This window comes from Nicotiana sylvestris, chromosome 7, assembly GCF_000393655.2.
Source record: "Nicotiana sylvestris chromosome 7, ASM39365v2, whole genome shotgun sequence".
NCBI lineage: Eukaryota > Viridiplantae > Streptophyta > Magnoliopsida > Solanales > Solanaceae > Nicotiana > Nicotiana sylvestris.
Genome location: NC_091063.1, coordinates 172071213 through 172093619, shown reverse-complemented (window position 1 = coordinate 172093619; position 22407 = coordinate 172071213). Strand labels below are relative to the sequence as shown.

The window sequence follows — 22407 nt, the reverse complement described above, 5'->3', positions numbered from 1 at the left end:
CCCGAAAATAAGCTATTTTCCAGGCAAGTCGCATTATGAAATGTGACTTGCACTTATTTCCAACCAACACAAAAGGCAGTACTGGCCTTCACTAAATCTATCATAACTTTCAGTAGAAATATCAGAATGATGAATGGTTTAACTTTCTGGAAACTACAATGCAAGGGATACAACTTTCATATTTTGAAATTTTTCAGATTCTCTATTGATTTCGAGATATAAGCTTCCAAAGTAGCCTCCTCGCATCAATCATTTCTGAAAAATTTCAAAACAACTTTACCAACCTTTATTCAATCGATCATAACGTTTTGTACAAATATTCAAATGATTAATGGTTTATCTTTATGGAAACTTGGATGCAAGGGCTACAATTTTTATGTTTTGCACATTTACAGATTCCTTATGGATTTCGAGATATAAGCTTCCAAAATAGGCTCCACGATTGCATAGTTGTCCAAGACAGCTTCTGCAGCAGAAAATTCCAGCAACCCTTTTTGTCCGATTTCCATTCCGTTAACCTTTCAAAATCCACCCGAGGCCCTCGGGACCTTAACCAATTATACCAACATGTCCCAAAATACAATACGAACTTAATCGAGGCTTCAAACCACGTCAAACAACACTGAAATTATGAATTGTGCATCGAATTGAATTATGAGTTTTCGAATCTTCCAACTTCTACATTTTGCACCGAAACATACCAAATCAATCCGGAATGGCTTTAAATTTTGCACACAAGTCATAAATAACATAACAAAGCTATACAAATTTTCAGAACTGGATTCCGACCCCGATATCAAAAAGTCAACCACCGGTCAAACTTCCAAACTTAAATTTCTTATTTTCGCCATTTCAAGCCTACTTTAGCTACAGACCTCAAAATAAATATATGGACACACTCCTAAGCCCGAAATCACCATACGAAGCTATTGGAATCATCAAAAATCTATTTCGGGGTCGTTTACACATATTTTATCATCCGGTCAATTTATTCAACTTAAGCTTCCAAAACATGGATTGTTCTTTCAATTAAATTTTGAATCATCTGAAAATAAAACTTGACCACTCTCGCAAGTCATAATACACAAAAAGACGCTACTCAAGACTTCAAATAGCTGAACGGGATGGAAATGCTTAAAACGACAGGTCGGGTCGTTACACATAGCCATGTACAGTGAAGGGTGATCAGTGGAACATTTTTTGTTGAATACTTATATTGTATATATAAAAAAATATATTAAGTAAGTGAAATTTCTATCTTTGTCACTTGTCATGCCCTTTTCAACAAAAAGGACAGCTTGGTGCATAAAACATCCTGCATTCACATAGGATTCGGGGAAAGGCCGCACCCCAAAAGGTGTAATGTCAACAGCCTACTCTAATATAAACATTAGTAGCAAATTAAAACACACAGTTTGAGGGTAAAACACAGAGTAAAACTCTTTAAAATGAAATTTTAAAACTAGTTCCATTTCTTTCCTTTCACAATAGAGGAAGCAAAAGTTTGTAATACAAAGACAACTAAATGTTCTTTGCCAATATATAATTATTAGGAAGGTAGTCTTCCTCCTTTCAATACATGTTCTTTCACACCAGGAATGTGAATTTCTGTTAAGTAATCTCTCCAATTTATCTTTGATGCATCAATCTCAAAGCTTATTCTCTCTTCTTCAGACATTTCTTCCATTAAATTTCTCATGTTGCCAACGTGAAACCTTACAAGAAGAAAAAAAGAAAATAAATTAAAATTAAGCACAAACAATTTACTCTAATTCATCTTTAAGTATATATAATATCTGGTCTTAGACTAACCTTTCTGTCCTGCAAGTAGGAGAAAAAAGAGAATTACATAATAACTTTAACTATATATTACTTCATCTGCTTAATTTTATATGATAGAAATTTGACTGGACATATATTTTAAGATAGGAAACAGATTTTTGATACTTGTGGAGAAAAGATAAAAAAAAAGAAAAAAAAAGGTAAAAGTTGTGGAATAAAAGTGGTGCACAGTAAAATTGCAAACACCATGCTGCAACGTAACTAAACAAAAAGGCGGCTCGGTTCACAGGGTATCCCACGTGCATGCAGAGTACGGGAAAGGTATATCTTAAGAGGGTGTAATGTAGATAGCTTACCCTAATTCAAGTATTAGTGGCTACTTCCACGGCCAGTGGCGATGCCAGGAATTTCGCCAAGGGTGTTCAAACTTGAAAGTAGTTAAAAAATATTTTCCGATAAAGGGTATTCAATATATGCTATATACCTCTAAAACTTAATATTTTACTTATATGCACAGTAAATTTTCGACGAATGATGGTCAATTGACCACCCTTAGGACTATGTTGCTTCGCTCTTGTCCACGGCTCGAACACCTGACATATAAATCATACAAAGACAAATTTATCGTTGCTCTAACGTTCTCCTTCACCATGCTGTAACTCTTATACTAATTAAATAATTTTGACTTGTGAAAGCCATATAATTTATAATAATATCTACTAAAACTACTCATGTATTTAAGTGAAAAAAAAAAATCTTACCATCCTTTGTAGAATGCATATGGCTCATAGAGTTTGCAAAAGTGCTTCAAATATTCCACTTTTCTTTTAAACCGCATTTGAGTCTTCAATAGCTCTTTTTCAGTTAAATCTTGTACATTATGTTGCCTTGATAATTCCTCCCAAATATAATTTGAAAAGTCTGATATTTTGTCAAAATATTTCATCTCCTTGACTTCCACTTTATCTCCTTTTGAGTTAACTAAAGGAAATGAAGTGAAATATTCATAGCAATAGTTGAAAAGTTGATATAATGAGAAAGGATTCACAAATGTTGATGCCACATGATAGACATTGACTTCTGGACTTTGTAAATATCCATGCTTAGCAATTGCAGCCATTGTAGCATTTACAACCAGATCAACAGGAACCTAAACTAAGTAAAGAAATAGTTAGATAATTAATACAATTGATTAATCAAATGATTTATGAAATATTTATAGCATTGTGAAAAGAAGAATATGAGATTTTGAGCCTAATATGCAAAATATATATCTGAATGTTGAAGAAATAATTACGTAAATAAAAGTATTTTTATCTCTAATAATTTAATCTAATAGTTTAAGCTTTTCGATGTGAATAGTCACACACTCCTCAAAATGGTATTATAAAGTAAGCAGTGATTTTGGGTTCAAGTCTCACTACAAACTATTATTTAAAAAAATATCGCGTGTTTGGCTCATGAAAAAGGTGTACATTCACACGTGAGGGGGTGTATGCATTGAAGATATACAATCAAATTTTTCTATAATTATGTTATTTGACCTATATTTTATGGCTGATATAGCAAAATGCTGTTATCGAGAACATATAATATAAGATAACATGAAAAATCAATTTCAGAAAAATTTGGCTCTTATAGTGAAATGTATTTAAAGAATGACTATTATAGAGAGCTTTGACTGTAATTAAGTAACAAATAAAAATATTTTCTTTTTAAAATTTTTAAAGGGGATGGTCACATGCTTTAATAAGTACAACAGATGCAATTTAACAACTAAAATATATTAGAGAATTGTACTTACAACATCAACAAGACAATCTGGATCACCAAGAAAGGCTGGGAGGTCCCCTTTTCCATATAAAAAAACTGAAGGGTCAATTACCCTAAGAGAGAGAACATAAAAAGTCAGAAACATTATATTAATTTTTGGTTGAATATATATATACACTATGAATAAAGAAGAAAAAAGTTCAATACGATAATAGTATGACTGTTATAGAAAAATGTGACTGATAAGGACAATAGAAAGAAAAAGTCGAATAAAGAAAACGACACCTGAATCCTTGTATCCATCCCGGAAAAGGTTCTTTAAAACTACTTGCTATCATAGAGGGACGAAGAATGAGTATTGGTATTTCCTCTCTCATGCTATCAATCATCATTTCGCCAATGGCCTTCGTGAATGAATATGTATCTTGCCATCCATATAACTTCGCCCTATAATTATAACAATAATTGTTGGACTTTTCAGCGCAAATCGAAATTTAATCGGGCCTCAATACAAATATCGAACATTGGGTGAGAAACAAAAGAATACCTCTCAATGCCTAAATCCTTCATTATTTGCTCCAAACCATTGTTTGTAGTAATAGCATTCTTCAACTTTGAAACTAAGTCCATTTCACTCATAGCATGTAGGGATGGAAATTTAGTAAAAGGAGAAAATGAAGTGATTTTTTCCTTTGTTATGCTTTCTCCCATGGTAAATGGCATCTCCAAAATTAAGCCTTCTCTTTCTCCATTGGCATATGCTTTAAAAATTAAATGAAATATGCAAATAAGATAATTCTTTATTGTAATTAAATGCATATTATATCTAGAAAAATATGCTCTATTTTAAAGAATATTCAAATGCATGCATACCTGTGGAATAATGCATAAGAAGTTTTAATTTCTTGCATTTCTTGGCAAACATCATGAGTTGACATGGACCATTTACATTAGCTTCAAGAGCTATGTCATACCTAGACATATCAAATGGGAGTGAGTAATTAAGAGTTCGTAATACAAAATTAACGAAGAGTTAAGTTCTCAAATGGTCATTCAGCTTAAGCTAATTACTAAGTTTAGTCACTCTTTTTTTCTCATTATAAAAGCATCCAATTTAACACAACCCTAATAAAAAGTTATTTTGATCGGATAATCAATTTTCTGATGCGAGAAATGCTAGATTTTTGGATTTCTCAAATAGTCATCCAATTTACGAGTTTTCTTAAAATTTATTGTTAATTTCTCATATGGTCATTGATAATAGGCTAGATTCATGTAGTTTGGCGACTATTTATGCCCCAACTTGACTGTGCTTCACTGTTCTAGGAAGGTTAAATGACGATAGAATGGCTCTAATTGTGAATTTTATGTTTTGAAGGAGCAAGTCGTGCTTATGAGGACTTAGGACAATGTTTGGAGCTAAATTAAAGCAAGGATATCAAGATTTTTATAGTTTTGTTCAAGGCAAGAAGAGGCAAGAGGCAAGGAGGATAATACGACAACGAGTTCTACCTTTATTCCTTTTGTTTTTATCATTCATGATGAATTTTGCTGTTTTTATTATGAACACGATTATGAGTAGCTAATTATTTAGTCTAGGGTTTTGATGGAACCTGTTGAGGGATGAACTTCTTGTTGTGTTAATATAGTTTTCCCAGTTTAATCTCTATTTGTTCAACTACGTTCTTGTTGTAGTTAATTGATAGGATCCTCAATTAGCTGTGCCTATTTAATATGTATTATTCGAGAGAGAGAGAGTACATATTTAGGTAGTAGTTGAACAACACTACTCCCAAAGTATATGAAGAATCAATAACCAAGGGTTTAAAGGTGGGATTAGGGATAACGAAACCTTGGGTGCGATCTAAATGAGCTGTAATAAAAGCCAGCTAGCGTAACTCGGAAGAGTGCGTCTAGTAAATTGTCGTAATTACTCGGGAGAGAGTTACGGTAGTAAGAGTGCTCATGATCGATAGAGACGATTAGGCAAATCTATACGATACATAACAGGTAGGGATTCCATCAATAGGAAAAATTACAACCTTAGGTCCTTCTCTTATTTGTTTACAACTAAGTCATAGTTAGCTTTTAGTTTACTTAATTTTATTCTTTAGTAGAAATATCACCAAGTGTTATTCAAAATATTTGGGAAGCTGATTACGGAGAATTCAGTGAGTCTGACAAAAGTAATTGGTAGGTTAATTCCCTGTGGGATTCGACTATGGGCTAAATACCTATATTTGCAACGACCGCTTGTCCTTGTTATAAGGCATAGTTGGGCGTGATGAAATTTTGGCGTCGTTGTCGGGGAATTAACGGTGTTATCAATTACAGTTGAAAGAAATACAAAAATTCTTAGTGTAGTCAATTTTCTTCATTGTCAATCCATATATTGAAATTTTAACGTTTGCTAACTTGGTTGTACAGGTGCATGCCTAGAAACTCATCAAGAACTGGTAAAGTGTTTGAAGCATTATCAGATCCCGAGAAAGTTTTCAAGGCCTTGAATTGGGCCAACTGGAAAAACAAACAACAATCAACTGAACAATCTGAACCAGACATGGCAAACCAGGTAAAATATAGAGACAACAACGGGGATAACGTACTAGACCCAGCTGCGCAGGTAGTGGTGCCTCTAGTGCAAGAGGCTTCTCTATATAACTAGGCACAACCCACATAAGAGAATTTGGTCATAACGATATTAGTCCCATAGATACAGGCTGAATCTTTTCAAATCATAAACAACATGCTGCACTTGTTGCAAAACAAGGGACTATATTTGGTGTCATACATTGAAGATCCTCAATAGCACTTGAAGAATTTCTTGTCAATATGCAAAACTCAAAGACGGCCCAACGTAACTCAGGAAGCAATAAAGCTGTTGTTGTTTCCATTCTCAGTGACAGGAGCTGCCCAGACTTGGCTAAATTCACTCCCTATTAATTCCATCACGACTTGGGAGGAATTAGTCAAGCAATTTGTGAATCAGTTTCATCCACCCAACAAGACTGCTCAACAAATTGATGAAATTTTGAGCTTCAAACAGAAACCAATGGAAATATTGCAAGAAACATGGGAACGATTCAAAGGGATGTTGGTTATATGTCCATACCACGGTATTCCAGAGCAGATGTTGGGGCAGCTGTTTTACATGGGTCTGACAGATAGCGTGAAGGCTAATGCTGATGCTTCAGCTGATGGAGCATTCTTGAGCAAATCATAAAGAGAAAGCCAGATCCTGCTTGACAAGATGACACAGAATTCGGGGTGGACAACCAGAAATGCACCTATCACTCTAGTAGTTCACTCAGTGGCTTTAGATCTAGCCAATACTCTTGCTAAAAATATGGTCGCCTTAATGACACAAATGAGCATACTCACCAAAAAGGTGGAAGAGTCAGGGCAGAAGCAGCAGGTGCACATTGTAGATACAACCAATAGGGGCTTATGCACATCTTGCATTAGTTAGCCAATTGGTAGCCAGTGGAATGCGGAAAATGATCATCATCATTACCCTGAGGACATGAATTATGTGTTTAATTATGGGGGCCAGAGATAGGGTGGTTAGAATTGGGGCTAACAGAATCAGCCATACAGGCCAGTCCAACCACAACACAACAATGGAAATATGGAAACCATACGACCTCACAATAATGTAGTGTCCGACCAAATGCCATAGGGGTACAACAACCAAAATCAACAGCAGGGTTATCATCCTCCTCAGCAGCAACATGGTGGGAGACAGGAAGATGAGTTTGCCAGACTCGAGGCAATGATGCAGTAGTTGGGTCAAATGCGAAAATGAGTGAAAGAGTAGATGCACATGAGTCATCCATAAAGAATATTGAAGTGCAAATGGGCCAGATCTCAATGTCTTTGAATAATCGTCCTCATGGGATGTTGCCTGCAGACACTCAGGTAAATCCAAAAAATCAAGGCCCAAAGCAGCTGATGGCAGTGAGTCTATGTAATGGCATAAACCTAGACTTGGAGCAAGAGAGGGCTCGAGAAAACAGACAGGATGAGACACTTGTACCGGTGCCCATTGAGCTAGATGATTTAGCAAAACTGATAGAGGGGACAGTACAACCTGCCCAGGAAGAAACCAACACACATGTTGAGGCTGAGAAAGAAGCTGAGACAGCCTAGGAATCGCTAGTTGAGGCGGTGTCTGACAAAGAGAAAACCCAAATCACTGGGAAGAAGAGACCTCCAGCACTATTCCCACAGAGGCTGGCCAAATACCAGAAAGAGGAACAATACAAGAAATTCTTAGAGATGTTGAAACAAATTCAGGTAAATATTCCATTGATTGATGCTTTGAAGGAGATGCCTGGTTATGCAAAAATGACGAAGGACTTGATGTTCCGAAAATTTGACTTCCAAGACTTCGCCACAGTGACTCTAACTCAGACCTGCAGTGCTGTGGTGACTAGACCAGTTGCTGAAAAGTTGTCTGATCCAGTGAGTTTAACAATTCCTTGCACCATTAGTAACTTTGCCTTTGCCAAGGCACTCTGTGATTTGGGGGCTAGCATAAATCTTATTCCCCTGGCGATCTATAAGAGGTTGGGGATTGGAAGAGATAAACCCATGTCTATGTTGTTGCAGCTGGCTGACAGAACTGTGAAAAGACCCTCAGGTATTTTGGATGACATGTTGATACAGGTAGGGAAATTTGTGTTCCGTGTATATTTTGTGATTCTGGATTGTAGAGTGGATGAAGAAATTTCCATAATTTTGGGAAGTCCATTCTTGGTCACAGGACGAGCCCTCATTGATTGTGAAACTGGGGAGCTCAAGATGAGGTTGAACGATGAGGAGATAATATTCAACGTGTAGAAATCTAGGAGGCGACCAAGTGAATTCGCCAATTATTCTCTTATTGATGTCGTGGATGTAATCGTGGAAGAGGATGATGAGACATTGACTATTGAGGATCCTCTTGCTACATGTCTTATGAATTTAGATGAGGTGAATGGGGAAGAATTGGCAGAATGGGTGCTGGCTCTTGAGGGTAGAGGCTTTTGGGAGAGATCACTTGAATTCGAGCCCCTGCACTTAGGAAAAAGAGAAACTCCTCCAGCCAAGCCATCCATAGAAGAACCACCAAAGCTGGAGTTGAAGCCACTGCCCGCCCATCTCAGGTATGCGTTCCTATGACCTAACTCCACATTACCTATTATTATCTCATCTAGTTTGTTAGATATGTAGGCACAACAGCTTTTGCAGGTACTCACGGAGTGCAAGACTGCCATAGGGTGGACTATGGCAGACATTAAGGGGATCAGCCCGACATATTGTATGCATAAAATTCTGCTGGAAGAGGGGCACAAACCTTCCAGGGAGCACCAAAGAAGGCTGAACCCTAACATAAAAGAAGCGGTGAAGAAACAGATTATTAAGTGGTTAAATGCGAGAATTATTTTCCCCATTTTTGACAACAATTGGGTTAGCCCAGTGTAATGTGTTCCTAGGAAGAGTGGTATGACGATGGTAAAAAATGATAATAATGAGTTGATCTCTATAAGAACTGTCACGGGCTGGAGAATTTGTATGGACTATAGGAAATTGAATCTGGCCACCCGGAAAGACCACTTCCCACTTCCTTTCATTGATCAGATGCTTGACAGACTAGCAGGAAGGCCCCACTTCTATTTTTGGATGGGTACTCAGGGTACAACCAAATCTTCATTGCACCAGAGAACAGAGAGAAGACCTCATTCACATGTGGGATTTATGCCTTCCGGAGGATGCCTTTTGGCCTATGCAATGCACCCGCCACATTCCAAAAGTGCATGATGGCCATATTCACCGACATGGTTGAAGACATAATGGAGGTGTTAATGGATGATTTCTCAGTGGTAGGAAACTCATTCGATGTGTGCCTTACAAACCTAACCCGAGTGTTGAAAAGGTATATAGAGACTAACCTTTTACTTAATTGGGAAAAGTGCCATTTCGTGGTACAAAAGGGTATAGCCTTGGGACACCTGGTATCAAGCAAGAGAATTTAGGTGGATCGTGCTAAAGTTGATGTGATAGCAAAGCTGCCACCCCCACATCAGTCAAGGCAATCAGGAGCTTCCTCGGGCATGCCGGTTTCTACTGGAGATTCATCAAAGACTTCTCAAAAATTGCCAACCCTCTCTGTAAGTTGTTAGAAAAAGATCACCCTTTCATGTTTTCTGATGATTGCAAGGTAGCATTCGAGGAGTTGAAAAAGAGGCTAGTCACAACACCCATCATTATTGCCCCAACTGGGAGCAACAATTCGAACTCACATGTGACACCAGTGACTATGCAGTGGGGGTAGTACTAGGACAACAGAAAGACAAGATAATGCACCCAATTTACTATGCCAGTATATTATTGAGTGGAGCCCAGCTGAACTACACTGTGACTGAAAAGGAGATGCTGGCTGTGGTGTTCGCATTCGACAAGTTCAGATCATACTTGATTGGCTCTAAGGTAATTGTATATACTAATCATGCTGCTCTCAGGTACTTGATTGAAAAGAAGGAGTCCAAACAGTGCCTGATTCATTGCGTGCTGCTACTGCAAGAGTTCGACCTGGAGATTCGTGACCGTAAGGGTACGAAAAACTAGGTCGATGATCATCTATCGTGACTTGAAGGAGCTGAAAACTCAGTTGAGACAGAGGATATTTTGGAAACCTTTCCATATGAGCAGCTACTTGCCATAAGCCTTGAGGAAGTGCCATGGTATGCAGATATTGCAAATTACCTGACAAGTGGTATAGTTCCCTATGACCTTTCCTTTGTGCAAAAGAAAAAGTTTTATCGTGACTGCCGCATGTATTACTGGGATGAACCTTATCTATTTAGAATTTGTGTTGATAATATGATCCGAAGGTGTGTACCCGAGATAGAACAATCTTCTGTTTTGCAGGCATGTCACACATCAGCATATGGCGGACATTTTGGAGGAGTTAGGACGGCAGCAAAAGTTCTAGAATTCGGGTTCTACTGGCCAACCGTGTATAAGGATGCACATCAATAGGTGAAGGGTTGTGATGAATATCAGCGAACCGGGAACATCTCCTATCGCCATGAGATGCCCATGAACCCAATTCAAGAGGTTGAAGTGTTCGATGTATGGGGATAGACTTCATGGGTCCCTTTGTTAGCTCATTTGGAAATAAGTACATACTTGTTGCTGTAGATTACGTGTCCAAATGGGTGGAAGCTGCAACACTCCCCACCAATGATGCAAGGGTGGTAGTGGGGTTTTTGAAGAAGAAAAATATTCACCCGTTTTGGGACCCCGATAGCTATTATCAGTGACAGAGGCACTCACTTTTGCAATTGAGCCTTCAAGAAATTGCTAGCAAGGTACAATGTGCGCAACAAGGTGGCAACCCCATATCATCCTCAGACCAATGGACAGGTCAAAGTGTCAAATAAATAAATAAAGAGTGTGCTGACCAAGACTGTAAATGCCACAAGAACTGATTGGACGAAAAAGTTAGATGATGCACTCTGGGCCTACAGAACCGCTTTCAAAACACCAATTGGTATGTCACCATACAAGTTGGTGTTCGGGAAGGCCCGTCACTTGCCAGTGGAACTAGAACATAGAGCTAGGTCGGCAATGAAATAGCTAAATCTGGACATTGAGGTTGCGGGAACAAATAGAGTCACAGAATTGCATGAGCTAGATGAGTTCCGATTTCTTGCTTTCGATAGCACGAGTTTATACAAGGAGTTAATGTAGAGGTTGCACAATAAGAACATTGTTGAGCGAAATTTCAATCCCGAAAATATGGTGTTGCTTTATAACTCAAGATTAAGGCTATTTCTGGGTAAACTCAAGTCATGATGGTCTGGACCATTTTGGGTGGTCGAAGTGCTCCCTTCAGGTGCCATAGAGATTGCCTCAGAGAAAAATTTCCACATATTTAGAGTCAATGGGAAAAGATTGAAACCATATGTGGGCATGAATGAAACCAAGGAAGTGTCAGTGATCCATCTGACTGAACCTCAGAGGTCAGCGAGCCTTAAATGCGCTCATCTGTATCGTGCCGCGATATTAAATCAGGCGCTACATGGGAGGCAACTCATTGACTTGTTGTAACTGTCGTGCCATGACATTAACTAAGGCGCTGGTTGGGAGACAACCCAATGCGTAGTGACTTTAGTATAGTTAGTATTTGTTATTTTTGATTTTGGTAAGTACTAACCAGTGCAGGTGAGCTTGGGTGAGTGATAAGTCCATCATACGCTGAAGGAATAGGTAAAAATATTGAAAAATCTCGAGGCCCAGGAGCGCGGGCGCGCTTCGACTACGAATATGGCAAAGTATTCTGCCTCAGATATCCGCCCAGGAGCGCAGCCGTGCTCAGACCGCGCTAGTTACAGCGCATATGACCAAGTATTCTGTTTCACTAGTGCGGCCGCGCTCGAACCGCGCTTGTTATGTTCCGCCTGCCACTTGGTATAAGTTAACATTTTTCTTAATTTTTTTATCCTGTATTTTAATTGTTTTATTTTGTTTATCCCCAACCCTAGCTATTCCCCTCTTCTCCTATCAACACCCCACGACTAAGAATCTCAGCCCTAATTCCCCTCTTCTCCAAATTCCCATCTTCTTCATTCCCAAATAATCCCAGCCCTAATTCCCCCAAGGTTCAATGCCAATCCCATCCCCACTACTCTTCTTCACTTTACACAACCTCCTCCCACTTCAGGTAAGGTTTTCTTTTTGCCAATTTTTGTTGGGTTTTCTTTTGAATTCTTGATTATGTAGTTTTTCTTCTCTTTTCTTAGAAGTAATTTGTAGTGTATACATAGTGCTTGTGGGTGGTGGTATTTGTGGAGTTGTATCTCTTACCTTAGTTGGGTGAATTTGGGCAATTGTGGTGGTAATTGGGTTACAACATGATTAATTGGGGGTTCTGGTAAATGCTGCCCACAAAGTGTTTGTTTAAATGTCACAGTGAGTGTCAATGATAATTGTGACCAACTGTGCGGGCAAAGTCTGAATAGCCGCAGTCGAGTCACACCTTTTGTGTTGTGCTAATACTACTTAGTCTGAGGAGCCAAACCACTGGTGCTTCATCCAGCGGTCAATCTGGATCCTCCAGAGCGCGCGCTTCAGCTCCTACTCGTCCTTTTGATAGTAACAGGTTCGTCTCCGCCGCTGCTCAGGACCATTTTGCTGATAAGGCCTCCAAGAAACCAATACCAGAGAGGGGCATATATATAGGGTCGCTCCACAATGTCTGCCCAACTTGTATAATGAGCTGGTCAGGCGTGGGCTAGAAATTTTCTTTGAGGGGCCGACGATGGGAATTTGATGGTTGTGCGTGAATTCTATGCCAACGTAAAAGAACATGTGAATGGTGTAGTAACAGTGCGCAAAAAGGCCGTGAATGCCTCTGTTGAGGCTATTCGGAGGATATACCGGCTTCCCGCACCTGTGGAGATATACCGAACTGTATGGTAGAAGATACACCCAGTGGGTGAGGTTCTTTGAAACCATATGTGTACCCGGCAAGGAAATTGTGTGGATGAAATATGGAAGAATTTCCATTCAGCGGCACTCACCTTTGAAGGGAAAATCTAGCTGTATGTCATCAACAATCGCCTGCTCCCATCCTCCAACACCACAGAAGTGAATGCTCCTCGAGATGCTTTAATTTGGTGCTTTATAAATGGTCACAACTTTGACATTGCCAAGCTTATTCACGTGGAGATGTTTACACGTTGTCCGGTGAAGAGGTATGGTTTCTTCTTCCCTTCCCTAGTCACTAGGCTTTGCCGGGCAGCTCGGGTGCCGAAAAATTTGAATGTGGATGGAAAAGTGCCGAGAGAGGCAAAGTTTCGAGCTGACAAGGTGACTACGGGGAAGGAGCCTGTGGCACTTGGTGGTGATGATAGTGCTGACTCCGATGAATCTGAGGAGGGAGAGGATGGGCAAGAGGAAGTAAGAGCCAAGTCGCCCGCCCATGAGCAGGTTGCAGAAGCTGCAGGACCATCTGGGGTTGGTCAGGTTACCCGATTAGCAGCCTTAGAGCAGGAGGTGGCAGGGTTGCGTACCTTGGTCGCTGACTTAGGTACGCGTGTTGATGCGATGGCCACCCATCAGGTTAAATCTGAGAAAAAAATAATGGGCTGGCTGCGAGCTCTGGGTCGTGCATGTCATCTAGACCCAGGGACGGTCTCTGATCAAGATTGATCCATCAGGGAAGTTCCTTTACCTCACAGTTCTTTATTTTATATGCCATGAGGACATATCTTCTTTTTAAGTGTGGGGTGGGGGATACTTCAGTGTATGTGTATATATGTAAGAACATGATTGTTTTATGTTTTCTTTTGTTTTGTGGCTTTGAGTAGCAGTCAAATTAGATGAGTCGACTTGTCCCGACGACAAATCTCATTCGGCAGGGTTTTTGAGGGTCTAAGTCGACCTTTATAAAAAAACAAAAAAAAACAGAAATAGGTTGGACTCTTCCTGATGAAATATCTTCTACACAGTTTCTTGAGGGAAGTAAGTCTAAAGTGTGACACATAGTCTCAGTTGTTGATTCTTGTTAGAGTGCCTTAAATTGTATGTTTGTAATTGACTTGAGTACTCAAATGAGAGTGTTTTTATAATCCAATCTGGAGTGAGTCATGTGCCATGTGTGTGTGAGTTGTATTGTATTCTATGCTTTGCATTTGATGCCTAGAACTTGCCCTGTGTGTTTCCAAAGCAAAATAGTAGCTTTATTCAGTCTTAGAAGTGATATAGGCATTTCTTTGTTAAGTCAGATATATAAAGTAGACCCACCTAAATGCGATACATCGTAGTTAACCCCGTTGATCCTATAAGCATGTTTCTTTGGCAACCACATTACAGACCTTACCCAATTGTTTGAACGGCCAATCTGTTTGAACCCCTTTACCTCTCATGAACACTTGAATGGTTATGAAATATGCAAAAGTTAAAGTGTGGGGTGGTGGTTTGATTTTTGAGTGGAACCAATGAAATAGAGAGAGAGAGAGAGAAAAAAAAAGGGTGCAGTGTTTTGAAAAATGAAAGAATAAGCGCCACTTGAAAAAAAAAGTAAAGGTAGTCCTTGATAAGTGGTGACTTGATACAATTGCACCTAAAGGAGTTTGGAGTATTATAAATAGAAGTGTGGTGGAATGTCTGGTCTGACATAAGTATGGTTCTGAATGCGAAAGTGATTGTATTAAAAGTGCTTAGGGAGGTTAGTCACTATATCCAAATATATCCTACCTGTCCCTTAGCCTACATTACAACCAAATGAAGTCCTAATTGATCTTAAACTGAATGAGCTCAATTAGTAGAGTAGTACACTACGGGCAAGCCTATGGTGCATCTTTGTGATATATGAATGTTCTTTCTGAGAGTGAGTGAATTTTATCTATCTGCGTTCCTAATTGTTCTTAATATTATTACTTGTGGAACTACTCTCTTGTGTGATATGAGGGTATTTGATTCACGAAGGAAAGGTAAGTCTTGACCTCTGTATAGAGTAATTTGAGTAAGTATGAATATTGCACAATATGTGAGAGTCGACTCTTGAGGCAAAGATGTTACACTACTAGATGCAACTTTGGTGATATGTTCTTGGTGTGATATGTTAGGGAAAAGCTTAGTGAAGGAACCTTTGTAGAGTAGGGTGGATTGCTCAGGGACTAGCAATGATTTAAGTGTGGGGTATTGATAATAGGCTAGATTCATGTAGTTTGGTGACTATTTATGCCCCAACTTGACTGTGTTTCATTGTTCTAGGAAGGTTAAATGACGATAGAATGGCTCTAATTGTGAATTTTATGTTTTGCAAGAGCAAGCCGTGCTTATGAGGACTTAGGACAGTGTTTGAAGCTAAATTAAGGCAAGTAAAGCCCCTCAGAGTCGAGTACGTGTGAAAGAAGAGAGAAAAGAAGAGATAAATAGCTAATCCACTCTAGCGTGGGCCAAGCGCGTCTTTAGAGCGGCCACGCTAGAGAAGAAGAACTGGGGCAGTGTTGAAGTCAATTAGTGTGGCCCAAGCGCGGCCGCTCTAGTCCAGGAAGCAACGACAATGTAGAATGCTATATGCGCGGTTCGAGCGCGGCCGCGCTAGTCACTCCGAAATGCAAAAATTTTAGGGGTAAACTTGGAAGTTTGGAGGTAATTCCACTTAACCTATAAGAGGTCCAGCTCGCCCAAAAAGAGGATATCAAGGTTTTTATAGTTTTGTTCAAGGAAAGAAGAGGCAAGAGGCAAAGAGGATAATACGACAACGAGTTCTACCTTTATTCCTTTTGTTTTTATCATTCATGATGAATTTTGCTGTTGTTATTATAAACACGATTATGAGTAGCTAATTATTTAGTCTACGGTTTTGATGGAGCCTGTTGAGGGATGAACTTCTTGTTGTGTTAATATAGTTTTCCCAGTTTAATCTCTATTTGTTCAACTATGTTCTTGTTTTAGTTAATTGATAGGATCCTCAATTAGCTGTGCCTATTTAATATGTATTACTCGGGAGAGAGTACATATTTAGGTAATAGTTGAACAGCACCACTCCCAAAGTATATGAGGAATCAATAACCAAGGATTTAAAGGTGGGATTAGGGATAACGAAATCTTGGGTGCGATCTAAGCGAGCTGTAATAAAAGCCAGCTAGCGTAACTCGGAATTGTGCGTCTAGTAAATTGTCGTAATTACTCGGGAGAGAGTTACGGTAGTAAGAGTGCTCATAATTGATATAGACGATTAAGCAAATCTATACGATACATAACATGAAGGGATTCCATCAATAGGGGAAATCACAACCTTAATTAGAACTTCTCTTATTTGTTTACAACTCATTAAAAGTTAGCTTTTAGTTTACTTAATTTTATTCAGTTATAGTTAGTAGAAATATCGCCAAGTGTTATTCAAAATATCTGGGAAGTTGACTACGGAGAATTCAGTGAGTCTGGCAAAAGTAATTGGTAGGTTAATTCCCTGTGGGATTCGACTCTGGACTAAATACCCGGATTATATTTACAACGACCGCTTGTCCTTTTTATAAGGCATAGTTTGGCGTGATCAGTCATTCAGCTTAAGCTAATTACTAAGTAAAGGTCATCTTTTCTTGTCATTATAAAATCATCCAATTTAATATAATCCTCCCAAAAAACTATTTAATCGAAAAATTAACTTTATGGTGCTAGAAACCATAAACTTTCAGATTTCTCAAACGGTCATCTAACTTATGAGTATTTTGGAAAAAAAGTAGTATTTGAAGTTAAGTTGAAAAATAGTATTTGAACATGCATTTCACTTGCATGGGGGCCTAATTTTTTTTTTTTAATGTGTTTGTCCATAAAATTTTGCATGAGGGCCTAAATTTTCGGATTTCTCAAATGGTCATCCAACTTACGAGTTTTTTCTTTTAAAACTCATTCTTTGTTTCTTAAATGAACTCTATGTCAAATCAATAATATTTACTTGATAAATAAAATTTTTAACCAGTATATACTATATATATATATATATATATATATATATATATATATATATATATATATATATATATATATATATATATATATATATACTACACTAATTTGAGGAACAAATGCGTGAAAAGAATTAGCGTAAATTAAAAAAAAAATACAGAACCTCTCGTCAAATGTAGTGTTCGCTGCAGAATCGACGATCAAATCAGTTTCTTCAGCAATTTGGTGAGCAGTAATAATATCCATACCAAGGTTTGGCTCATGTATATTTCCAACCACAGGAACCAATTTACTTAGCATAAATGGCTTGTAATATTCACCATGTATTTCTTCTAGGCCTTTGAATAATTTTGACTCTATAATCTGATAATAAAGAAAAGGTATATTAAAAATTAATATTGTTTCATATTTGTACAGACTTAATTAAATTTTATAAAAGGAAGAATTAATAAACATACTTCACTTGTTAGTCTGTCAAATGCAACTCCCTTATCTTTTGCCCTAATGAGGAGATAGATTTTGTTTATCTTTGGTGTTGTTCTTAGCATCTTTTCGACCAAAGCTGCAAAAAATTGTTGTATTGAAAATGTGAGTACTAATAAAGATGAGGTAATAAAGAATAAAAACAAGAATGATTGACAATATCTGTTGGTCTTTGTTCTATTTCTATATAGTTTTATTTTTTTTATTTAATCATCCGGTATTCAGTATTTTACCTACAAGCTCAATTAATTCGAACGTGTCATCATGTATGCTTACTTAAGAAGAAATTTCTCAATTCTTAGGACTCGAACTCAAAACTATTTAAGCATGGCTCTCCATGCATCCACTTTGGTGGTAATCTTCATTTAAAATGGTCATTATCTTTTTTTCTCTTTTTTTTTTGTGGTTAATAAAATCTTTTTCTTTTAGACTATCAATAGTCAAATAAGAGTCAGCAACTGGTAAAGCAATCATGGGAATATTGTTTACCTGCAAAATATATAGTAATAGACATGTACTTATAGGCTATACTCGATAGTAGGTAAAATTACGAGCCCGTTTGGTCATGAATTTTTTTTTTACTTTTTTCGAATTTTTCTTTTATTTTTTTTAAAATTAGTGTTTGACCATAAAATTTTTAATTTTCACTTGAAGATCAATTTTGAAATTTTTCGAAAATTTGAAAAATTTCAAAAAACTGTTTTTCAAAATTTTTACTCAGATCATTCACAAAAATTCAAAAATACCCAAAACTATATTCATGTCCGAACACAACTGTAATTTTCAAATACCATTTTCACTTGAAAAAAAAATCATTTTTTTCGGAATTTTACAATTCTTATGTCCAAACGCCCACTACAACAACAACAAGCCTAGTGTAATCTCATAAGTAGGATCTGGAAAGGGTACAATGTATGCAACTTCATCTCTACTTTGTGAAGGTAAACAAACTATTTTCAACAGACTTTCGGCTCAGGAAAAATAAAGCCACAACATAGTTGAAAAAAAATACAATAATGGATAAACCACGAAAAAGAAACAGAAATGCGAAGCACTACCAATAATAACAAGATAACAAGAAAGTTGAAGTAACAAAAACGACTTATAACAGGTAAATTGTACTCCTATTATTGTAAAAATCTTTTACACGATCTGTTTATATAATTTTAATTAAAAAAATGATATTGCAATTTCAAAACGTAATGAATATTTGAAAAAAGAAAAGAAAAAAAAAGGTGAATAGTACGTTGTCCACCCAAAATTACTCATAGTGGAAAGAAAATAAATGTAAGTAGTGGCTATTCAAGGTAAAATTAAATGGAGTGATATTTTGCATGAAAGAATCACAAGAAGATTCTTTCCTTAAAAAACTCAACAATCCCTACCTCCATATTGAACAATTTAATTTTATTAAAAGCAAGTAGGTGGCTGTAAATAAAAAACAAAAAACAAAGACGTACACTTAATAGATGGGAGACAGGGGTGTTCATAGTTCGATTTGGATCGGTTTTTTCCTAAAAAGGAACCAAACGAAGTAAGTCGGTTTTTCAAATATTAGAACCAAACCAAACCAATTAAGTCAGTTTTTTCTCGATTCCGTTTATGTCGATTTTTTGGTTTTTTCCGGTTATTTGTCGGGTTTTTCTTAAATATAAGACATACACTACCAAACACACATTTCGGCGACCACATTTTCAACGTAACACTATCAAATCAATTGTCCTTTGAGAAATCTATTATTTACCAAGATATATTGATGATAATTGAATCAAATAGTGATGACTAATTTAAGGACTCAATTAAAAATATACTCACTCCGTTTCAATTTATGTGAACCCATTTGACTGAGCACGAAGTTTAAGAAAAGAGAGAAGACTTTTGATTTTGTTGTGTAAAATGAGGCACATATATTTTGTGTGGCTATAAATCATTGTGTAAATGTAAATTGTTTCTAAATAAGGAAAGAGGTCATTCTTTTTTGCACGGACTAAAAAGGAAATAGGTTCACATAAATTAAAATGGAGGGAGTATTATTTTTAACATGAAATAGATTCTTACACTTAACAAAAGAAAACTACCGATTAAACTAGAATGTAAAGGTAAAGAACTTTACTAAATGTGCAAACGATTAAAATTTACTATAAAATTTTTAAAAATTTGTATAAAAGTATACATATATAGGTGTAATAATAAATTTAAAATAGCTACTCCTATATTCGGTTTGATTCGGGTTTTTTTAATTAAAACCAAATCCAAACCAAATTTGATCGGTTTTTAAATTTCAAAACCAAAACCAAAACCAAACCAAACCAAAAAGTATCGGTTTTTTTTTTGGTTTTCGGTTTGGTTCGAGTTTTCAGATTTTTATGAACACCCCTAATTGGAGATAAACATATATTTTTACCGGATGTTATACCAAATAATTGTAAGACATATGTCTTACATATAATTTTTACTACTTATGATTAAGTGATATACATTTTTATTTTGATTTGTTAATTCTTAATGTTAATTGTTTAGTTAGAAGTAAATATACGGGACGGATAAATTCAACGATTCAGATATAAACATCTAAATTAAGTAGAGGCGGATCCAGGATTTCAAGAGGATGGATGCACTATTGTGAAGATGCGAATTTAGAATTTATATTTGACGAGTTTAACTTTAGTATCTACCATGTACCCACTACACTTTTGAAATTATAGGTTCAAAAGTATATCTTTTTAAATTTTTTTTTAGTGATTTTTACATATATATCTATACTCCGTGCCGAAAACAAGACCGTCCGGAGTGGGATTTGAACCACCAATTTCACTCGTAGAGGTGCACCCAATGATTATTGCACCATAGGAGTCTTTGAGTATGGGTTCACACACATATAATTAAGTAATTCTCAAGAAATATAACATTATTATACATGGTTTAGGAAAAGGAATATGGGTTCACATGAACCCATATCCTAAGACTTACACTCTATTTGGGTCATTGTTCCCCATTGTTTTATAATTTATTGGATTGTATTGGATCGTATTGTACCGTATCGTTTTATGAATACAATGTTTGGATAAATTGTTTTGTTTGTTATTGTTAAATAATATTTTGTTGTTTTGTTTGACTGTATCGTACTGTACTGTAACTGATAAATTTACTAAAATACCCTCAATTTTTTAAATATTAAATTTATCAAAAAATATGTAAAAAAAATAATTTTAAAAAATAAAACAGAAGAAGGCAAAACACCTTAAGAAATCAGAACAAAGGAGCGAGACAGAAGAAGGCAAAACAAAGGAGCACAACTAATTAGAATTGAGTTAAAAACAAATTAGGAGGAAAAAAAACATAAGGCGGCAAAACACCTTTAACATTGGTCTGGAAAAAAACAAAGTAGGTTATAAGTTGGAGAATTGGAGTTAAAATAGCAAAAAAAGAAGAAGGGTAAAATAGAATTGTGGAGTAATAAATTAGGGTATAATTGAAAAGAAAAATAAGAAACAATCCCACCACACTAAATCGGTTGTTTCCAAAAGAGGGATTTTTTATTATTCCGAAACAATGGATTTAATAATACAATATAATCAATTTTAATAAAACAATCAAAACAAACATTGTTTTGGGATAACAATACAATACGATACAATGAGGAACAACCATCCAAACAAGCTGTTAGATACGCCTCTGATATTAAGAGAAGAAAAATATTTTCAAAAAATACTTTTTAAAATATTCCATCTTTAGCTGCTTCTCACTTTGACACAGCAGCATGTGGAAGTGGACTAAACAACGTAATACAAACACTACAAAAAGAAAAGAAAATATAATATTGTAATATTATTAGAAAGTTATTTTTCTCCATACAACTAAATACAGAAAAATATTTTCTATTCACCCAACCGAACATTTAAAACTATTTTTAACTCAGCAACCAAATACTGAAAATATTTCTTATTTTCCACAATTTTTTCTTTAGTGATTTCTTTCATAACGAACACACCATAAGTTAAAAACCTTAAAAGATGATTAATTATAACCAAAAAGTGCGATATAAATTCTCAAAAAAATAATTTAATAAAATTACCTTTTGCGAGAAACCCTGTAGCACCAGTGACAAGAACATTCTTCCCTCCAAAAAAATCCACAATTCCAATTCCATCACTGGATTTAGGAGTATTTAAAACTTCAATATTTTCCTCCATTGTTATGGCTTCAACATCAGTGACTGCTTTTAATAAACATTTTTGTGGATTTCCTAAGTTTTCAGATTTCATGCAACAAAATCTTTTTCTTGCTTTTTTATGGTTTTCCAAAGATGAAATGTTATATTTAAAAATAGTAGAATCATGATTTTCAGAAAATAATTTAGTTGGTAATTCCCTTGTATAAAGGGGGAAAATATTTTTGAAACGAAGCATTGGTATTTGTCCAAAAAAAGAAAATCTGTAGGAGCTGAAATGATCTTTTGATCTCCATTTATAGAGGGAGTTTAAAGACAGTACTCATTCTATTTCAATTATGTGGCAACTATCCCAGAGCTATGATTTTCACTAAGAGAAACCAAAATATAAAGAAGTAAACACGTTAAAAACTAAAAAGAATTTTTCATATAGTATATATGCGTAATTGTTTTTTTACCTAGCTATATAAAGGGTAGCCAGCCCGATACACTAAGCTCTCATCATGCGCAGATCCGAGTGTTAGAGGTTGTCTTGATTTTTTTTTATCACGTTTGATTTTTCTATCTCTTGAAGGAAATGACAACATATTTACCATAATTGGGTTTTTTTTTTCTTGTAGAAGAAAATTATAAATTTCCATATTTGGCTAGTCCCTTTTATTGTAGGAAAATGCTTGTACGTCTATAAATTGAGGATCCTTCCTTCTCATACGGCAGCATCCACAATGTAG

At 36.3% G+C, this 22407-nt stretch overlaps 1 protein-coding gene across 1 annotated transcript; it reads right to left on the bottom strand.

The window, feature by feature from the left end:
* Window positions 1–1442: 1442 nt before the first annotated feature.
* On the bottom strand, window positions 1443–22007 carry LOC104218105 (fatty acyl-CoA reductase 2, chloroplastic-like). The gene is made up of 9 exons (XM_009768506.2): window positions 21581–22007; window positions 17481–17584; window positions 17186–17385; window positions 4429–4529; window positions 4103–4316; window positions 3841–4002; window positions 3587–3668; window positions 2544–2932; window positions 1443–1715 (listed from the first exon to the last, which is right to left on the bottom strand). The coding sequence occupies exons 1-9, from the start codon at window positions 21912–21914 to the stop codon at window positions 1550–1552; spliced, it is 1752 nt and encodes a 583-aa protein (XP_009766808.1). The 5' UTR covers window positions 21915–22007; the 3' UTR covers window positions 1443–1549.
* Between the last annotated feature and the right edge of the window lie 400 nt (window positions 22008–22407).